Source organism: Aphis gossypii, chromosome 1 (assembly GCF_020184175.1).
Source record: "Aphis gossypii isolate Hap1 chromosome 1, ASM2018417v2, whole genome shotgun sequence".
NCBI lineage: Eukaryota > Metazoa > Arthropoda > Insecta > Hemiptera > Aphididae > Aphis > Aphis gossypii.
Window position 1 is genome coordinate 11894102 of NC_065530.1, and position 7683 is coordinate 11901784.

At 28.0% G+C, this 7683-nt stretch overlaps 1 protein-coding gene and 1 long non-coding RNA gene across 2 annotated transcripts in view; both read left to right on the forward strand.

The window, feature by feature from the left end:
- LOC126549131 (uncharacterized) overlaps positions 1–2815 on the forward strand; it is a 5197-nt gene extending 2382 nt beyond the window's left edge. Inside the window, exon 2 of the long non-coding RNA XR_007603308.1 lies at positions 1795–2815. This is a non-coding gene — a long non-coding RNA (uncharacterized LOC126549131). The remainder of the gene's footprint in view (positions 1–1794) is intronic.
- A 1967-nt stretch (positions 2816–4782) lies between these two features.
- LOC114129658 (aminoacyl tRNA synthase complex-interacting multifunctional protein 1) lies at positions 4783–7267 on the forward strand. The gene is made up of 5 exons (XM_027994453.2): positions 4783–4993; positions 5331–5468; positions 6216–6363; positions 6475–6626; positions 6795–7267. Exons 1-5 carry the CDS (start codon positions 4931–4933, stop codon positions 7152–7154), a joined length of 861 nt encoding a protein of 286 aa, XP_027850254.1. The 5' UTR covers positions 4783–4930; the 3' UTR covers positions 7155–7267.
- Positions 7268–7683: the final 416 nt, after the last annotated feature.

Below are 7683 nucleotides of genomic sequence, written 5' to 3' on the forward strand. Positions count from 1 at the left end.
GATGGCGAAAAAAGAGCGACAACCGTGAATAAAATCTCCTTTTCGGGATTTACATCGATGAGTATATCGATGGTTAAGAAGTTGTACGGCGATAACGCACATCAATCAAACGTGGAGTACAACTTGTTGCGTGTGTGTGTTTTGGCGGCGTTGAAGGCACATTTCGCAAAACAACAAATGATATGCGTGTTGCTGGGTATGATGCAGCTCTAGTACCAGATGTGAAGGTGAGGAGTCTGTAATCCTTTAATACTTCATCAGCATTTGACCGGTATACTTTTCGCTGTTATTCATAGTCTGCAAGATCATCCTATAAAACAGGGATGGGCAACTGGCATTTTTCAAAAAATTTTGACTTTTTTTGAGTTATTTATAGACCACTGAAATTTTCGATTTTTTTGAGAAATTTTTTTTAAAGTGTCGATAAAAAATTGTTGGATGACCAAAAAGTTTTGAAAATTTTAATACAAGGTTCCTTATGAGTTGTTTTTAATGTAGCTAAAAAAAATTAAAAATCGTTAGTCACAATTTTTTTTTATAAGCGTTTATAGTTCAAATTTTTACGAAATCTGTCGAAAACGCGAAAATTTGCAAGTAATTTTGAAGTTGAAAAATCATAAAATTTTTTTCTTTTATAACTAAGTTTTGAAAATTTGGTACAAGGTTCTTCATACATTTTTCTTCAAATATCTGTAAAAAAAACTCTACCGGATTCAGACAAAAAATTTTTATGAGTGTTTGAAATTTAAATTTTTATAAAACCGCGTTAAATTACGGTTTAGCGTCAAACGATTTTTGATATTTGTTATTATTCAAAAAGTATAAGTCGTAGATACTTGAAAATTTTACCAGTTATTCAGATTCGCGTTTTCTTTAAATAATTTTCGTTTTATAGACAACTGAAATTTTCAATTTTTCTGAAAATTGTTTTTTTATGTGTCAATAAAATCTTTATGGCCCTATCAAAATACTTGAAAATTTAATGCAAAGTTCCTCATAAGTTATTATTATAGTGATTAAAAAATTATAAGAATACATAGGCACAATTTTTTTTTATTAGCATTTGAAGTTCAAATTTTGACGAAAATTCGTTAAAATTATGAATATTTGCAAATTATTTTGTAGGTATAATTCATAAAAATGTTTGTATAGGTAGCTAAGAGTTGAAAATTTAATACAAGATTTTTCATAAGTTTAGCTTACAATAATTATAAAAGAACTTAAATTCGGTGATTCCCGATTCCGCATTACACGATTTCGCATATACCTTTTTATATACACGATTCCGCACAAAATGAATTAGCGACGTTGCCGATTGTATTTTAAAAATTATTTTTGACATAAAAATGGTTGATATCAATATTACATATTATGTATATGCTATATTATTATAACATTATTTTGGTTTTTTCCCAAATACTAACTTATCTAAATCGTCTGCAATGTATTAGGTATACATATATTTTATCTGGACTCATCAGTTACTGGTTCGATACCCGTTCGTACGTATATTCCGATCGCATTATTGTGTTTTACTGTAGCAGAAAAATTCTCAAAAAATGTACATTAGTCGCGTATTGCGATGCGTATTGTTCCTGGTCTATGGGGAGTTCCCTACGTTTTCGCGAGACGACTCACCGCCATCTGATTGCATATTCAAATTCTCCGTGTTATAACGAAAATTTGCATACTACTTAGAAAGTGGCGACGGACCCGTAAGTATTTTAAAAAAATTCTCAAAAAATGTACATTAGTCGCGTATTGCGATGCGTATTGTTCCTGGTCTTTGGGGAGGTCCCTACGTTTTCGCGAGACGACTCACCGCCATCTGATTGCATATTCAAATTCTCCGTGTTATAACGAAAATTTGCATACTACTTAGAAAGTGGCGACGGACTCGTAAGTATTTTTTATTATATTTTTTTAATTGATATTTGGTATTTTGATAGTGGATGGTTTTTCTGAAATCGTGCGCCATCTGTTGGTTTATGACTGTTTTGTAATTTTTTTTGATTTTAGACTAGTTTGGGAACCTTGTATACGATTATCAAATATTGCTAGCGGAACATACATTGTTAAATTAATTGTTTTTTTCTGATATTTACTTTACACCATTGCCCATTGGGCATTGATAAAAAATAAACACGAACGTCATGAACTATGAACATCGAAAGTTTAATATCAAATATCAATGCTAATCAAAACAAGTCACGTTCGTCGCCCGTAGGTCGACAGTCGACACTTCGACAGCACTCGGCATTGCACTCATGATTCATAGACGATAGACCGTGCTCTTAAAAGATAAGAACGATATCTTCTAAAACAGGCAGTGGTCAACAGATTGTATTATCAGTGTTGAAAGGGGTAGTTCAGCAGTTGTTCGAAAAACGATAGGTTAGGTTCGAACAACTACCCCGCATCCGTTATAAAGAACACTCATTATTTCGAAAATTAAAAAAAGTATTTCCAAGTACCAACAGATTTTATTGAATAATGTAAGACACTTAAAAAAAATAAACGCAAACAACAAATTATCTTGAACTAATTGCGTATGGTAGAGTTTTGTTTTGATGTATATTATTTATCCAAAACAAGAGGGCAGTATTCTAAATGAGAACAAACAAGGGAGTAATATACAATTTTCAAGGGCATAAGCAGGGCCGGATTTAGGGGAGGGCTGAGTGGGCTGCAGCCCAGGGGCCCCCACAAATTCGGGGCCCCCACAATTTTATGATATTTAAATTAGAATACAGAAAAAATATTTTATTTATATTTACACATATTTAATTAAATAATATTGAACTTTTTTTGGACATTTAAAAATTTTTATTTTACTAACTAATAATAGATGCATTTACGTTTATTGACAATGAATGGTCTCTAAAAATCAAGATAAGATAGTTTATGCCGTCCTCGATCGGTGTGCACCGTCGATTGTAATAAGTAATAACTTATAATAATTAATATTAGTAAATGTGAATCAACTACCTAGCGATAATGAGCTCTGAGTCTGATATTTTAGGAAAACTTGATTTTCAAAACGTTATTGATAAGTTTGTACAAATAAAATTAAGAAAAGTTCCCGGCATTTGATTTTAATTACTTGACATTATTATTTTTATTTATTATTTTTCATTTAATTACTTACACTGAATATTATGATAAATGATAATATTACTTAATATACTAGTTATACTCGATTTGATTGTTTTTATAATTATTTACTATTAAATAGGTAGTAGTTAATTGTTACTAGTGTTACTACTACTAAACATAATAATAAATATTATTCAATAAGTAAAAAAATATATTTCTTTGTTTATTTATAAGGGGCCCCCACAGTATATTCCGCTCAGGGGCCACCACATACCTAAATCCGCCCCTGGGCATAAGATCGATGAATGAGCCAGTGAGCTAACAATGTTCGAATTACGCAAAGCTTTATTTTTAATCGTCTCTGTATGTGAGGATAACAATTCAATTTAGAAACGAAAATAATGCCTAAATTCTTAAATTAATTACGAAACAAGATTGATTAATTTGGTTTTTTATAAAATAAAAGCGCATAAATTTACATTTATTACATTCAAAAATAAATAATTAGATATCCCGTTTAGCAGGAATAATTTCGTCGATGCATGAACTAAAACTTTCAATTAATAATGTGTTGGATTCGTTAAATTTGCTCAATTTCCACACCACTCTAGGGGTATTAGCATAGGCGCGTTTTTTTTACAGTGGTGTCGCCAGGAGCCATATTCCACTTATCAGTGGCGTAGCCAGGATTTATATTTAGGAAAAACGGGAAAAGAGTATCTCAAAGAAAAGCCGTCCATCAAAAAAACCCAAAACTCCAAATCCATGTAACTGTTTGTCGTATGTAAAATCATTTTTTCGATTCATCTATGACTTTATTGTGTCATTCATATTTTACTTTATTTATAAAAACACTCCATCAAAAATATTGCCTCCAGTAGAAGACCTATTGGTTCTTGATAGTTGTACAACTCTTGTCAATAAAATTAAAAATAAAGAAGTTACATGTCGCCATGTTGTTGAATGTTTTATCAAACGAATTGAACAAGTGAACCCAATATTAAATGCTGTGGTTGATACACGTTTCGACAAAGCATTAGCCGAAGCTGATGAATATGACAAACTTATTGAACTAGCTGATACAGAAGATAAAATAAATTTAATTTTTGATGGGAAACCTTTATTTGGTATTCCATTTACATCTAAAGAAAGTACAGGGCCAGTATAGGCTTTTAAACTAGATGATATTTCTGGAGATTTGTGTTTTGTCATCGTAGACAGAGCTATGTATTTTTGGACACATAATAAAATTGGGTTATCAACGTCTATTTAACACATTTATAAACTTAATCCTTGGCTTTTATAATTCTAGTTGTCATATGCTCAAAAAAATAATAATGTTTATTCCAGTATATATTATTGAATTTTCAAAGAATCATTATTGACCAATCTTGTTAATTTAGTAAATTAACACTTAAGAGTATGTTATACATTACTAAGAATATTTCTTAAATTTTTATTCATACTTTTTTTCACAAAATTATTACAATAATTTTCTTTTCTAGAATTTTGAATAATACTATCTGTCTTGTACGTTATACGGCTGTATAATAATATTCACCAAAAAAATTATATTTACAGTATTACTCCTTACAAAGTCATATATAGGCAACTAAATATGCTAATTTTTCATAATCATCTTATCGGTAAAAATGCTATCTGTGTTATCTACACGCTTTACTGATTTTGTATTTTACATATTCTTGCATTACAGTGAACTCGCCATTCGGCAATATTGCAGATTGCTTTTTTTTTAGATTTTAAATACTCATCAATATTTTGAGATATAAAATAGTTTTTTGTTTAATTAATTTAATTATAACCAAATATAAACATGAACGTTGCAAGAAAACAATTAAACACCATAAAAATTTTTCATGCAAAACTACTGGATACGGTAAAGTATTATTTAATAATTACCTATATTAAATTTTTCTTGCTGACTTTTGTCATAAGTTATTTTATTCTTCTTGAAATGTTGTATTATAATTAATAAAATACCAATTCTTTTAAATTCATTAATATTTATAAATAAAAACCGATTTTAAGTATAGCTAGCGTAGATAAAACTTAATGATTTTAACTTGAATTTTTATTAATTTTATGAATATAAGTAAATTGAAGTTATTGCTATTTTTTTTAAATTGTATACTATTAATCGCAATAAAAACATTCTAAATCTAAAAATATATTTGTCTATCTTTGAATTTAATTCCTTTGTGTACTTATTGTAGTTAAAACGTCTTCAAAATGATCTTGCCAATAACTACAACCAAGATATTGAACGTCTTAAATTGGAACAAGAATCATTGAAAGCTCAAGTGGAAACAGAATTAGCAAAACTTAAAAAAGGAAAGATTCAAATTGAAAGTGTAAGTAAAATTATAATTTTGTAATTTAGAAATTTCACCTGTTTATTGAGTTGATTTAATATCAAATAACTAAGAATAATTAACTTAAAATCTCAATTGATAAAATCTTATATAAGCCTTATAACTTTTGATAACTAGTTTATTAATAACACATTATTTTTATTATGACAAGATATTAATATATAAATTACTTCACAGAATTAACTATTATATATACTCTGGCCCATGAGAGATCAGTACCGTCACGCACATGCAGAAGACGGTGCGGGGCACTATTTCCCCCATTATGTGCCACTGTCGGTAGGCAGTTGAATGGAAGATGCGCGAAATCGGACAAGTTTTGGTTGAATAACGGTACTGATCTCTCATGGGCCAGAGTATAGGTACTATTATTATTATTATTTTGTTTTTAAATTTGTGTAATATTATACATCAATATTTATAGTAATTTTACTGTTGAATAAAATAAAAATAGTATTTCTTGTTCATTAAATTACTAACAAATTTGCATTTAAATTGTGTGTTATTAGCGCTATAACAAACTTAAATATAAGAACATTTTCTATGTTCTCTCGCTAGTTTTTTACAATAGTTAAATTTTTAAGTAAGTTAAGAGTACTTTTATGTTTTATAAACTCGTAACAATAAATATTTTTCATACCCTCTTACCATATGCCATATGTTTTTATTTTGATTTAAATTGTTAAATACGAAATGTATTATATTTAAATATTATTATGTTTATAGGACATTAAAGTAGAAGGAAAGAGCTCCATAGATAATATTAATAAAGAAAACATATCAGCTGTGAAAACAATTGCAAATGATAATACTGATGTCAAGAAAAACAATCAAGCTTCTAAAACAGAAAAAAAACAAAAAAAAAATAATGCTGGTGAGAGATACGATACATTTAGAATGTATATTTATTATATTTTATATTAAAACAGAAAAATAAAAGTATTATTGAGTAATTAATATACTAATTTGGTAAAATATATTTTAGCTGTTCCTGCAAAAAGTACTGTCACCACACCAGTAGATTTTGGTAGATTAGATTTACGCGTTGGTAAAATTTTAAGTGCTTCCAAACATCCCAATGCTGATGCTCTGTATGTAGAAACTATAGATGTGGGAGAAGAAAAACCAAGAAATGTTGTATGTATATTGTACATAAACATTATTAGTGTTATATTTTTCAATTTATGTTAGAAGATATTTAATTATAATGATTACATTTAATGTGTATTTCCCATAACATTTTTAAAAATGTGTATACTTAACTATACTATTATCTATATTTTACTAATTTTATTTTGCTTCTAGGTTAGTGGATTAGTGAAGTTTGTTCCATTAGAAGAAATGTCTAATCGTATGGTTATATTGTTATGCAATTTAAAACCATCTAAGATAAGAAGTGTCTTATCTGAGGCAATGGTAATGTGTGCTAGTTCACCAGAAAAAGTTGAAATACTAGAACCACCACCAGGTTCAGTGCCAGGGGATTATATTAACGTTGATGGATATACAAGATCTCCAGACAAAGTATTGAAAGTATTTGAAGAGATTGCACTTGATTTAAAAACAGATGAAAACTTACAAGCTACTTATAAAGGAATTCCTTGGGTTGTAGCTGATAAAGGAATTGTTGTAGCAAAATCTTTAAAAAATGTTAAAATTAAATAATTAACTTTATCAATTTAAAAACAATACTTTAAATTTAAATATTTAAATTGTATTGTATAATTATAATTTATCTAGTATTGTTTTGGTTAATTAAAATCTACAAAATACATTAATCTATGAGTTTTAATTTATATTATATTATCATTTTTATTAATGTAATTTATCTACAAGGATATTTTCTAAAATTATAAAAACTAAAATTCAAATTTTTGTAAAGATGCAAAAATATAATTATAAACAATTATATTCCTATTGTGTTTTATAAATAGTATTGAATGAAAGTAAGTTTTTATTATGATAATTATCAAGTATGAAACAGGTTAAATATTCCAGAAAATAACAGTTAGTTTCTGAGAAAATTGTAATGAGCCACTCTTTATCTGGACATGTAGAAACAGTATGTATAGGTTATAAATTATAAATAATCTCATAATAATAATCCTTACCTAATAATTATGTATCTACCACAAATTAAGATCTTAGTTTATGGTATCTACGTATTAATATACTTCACTGTTAAAAATGAACG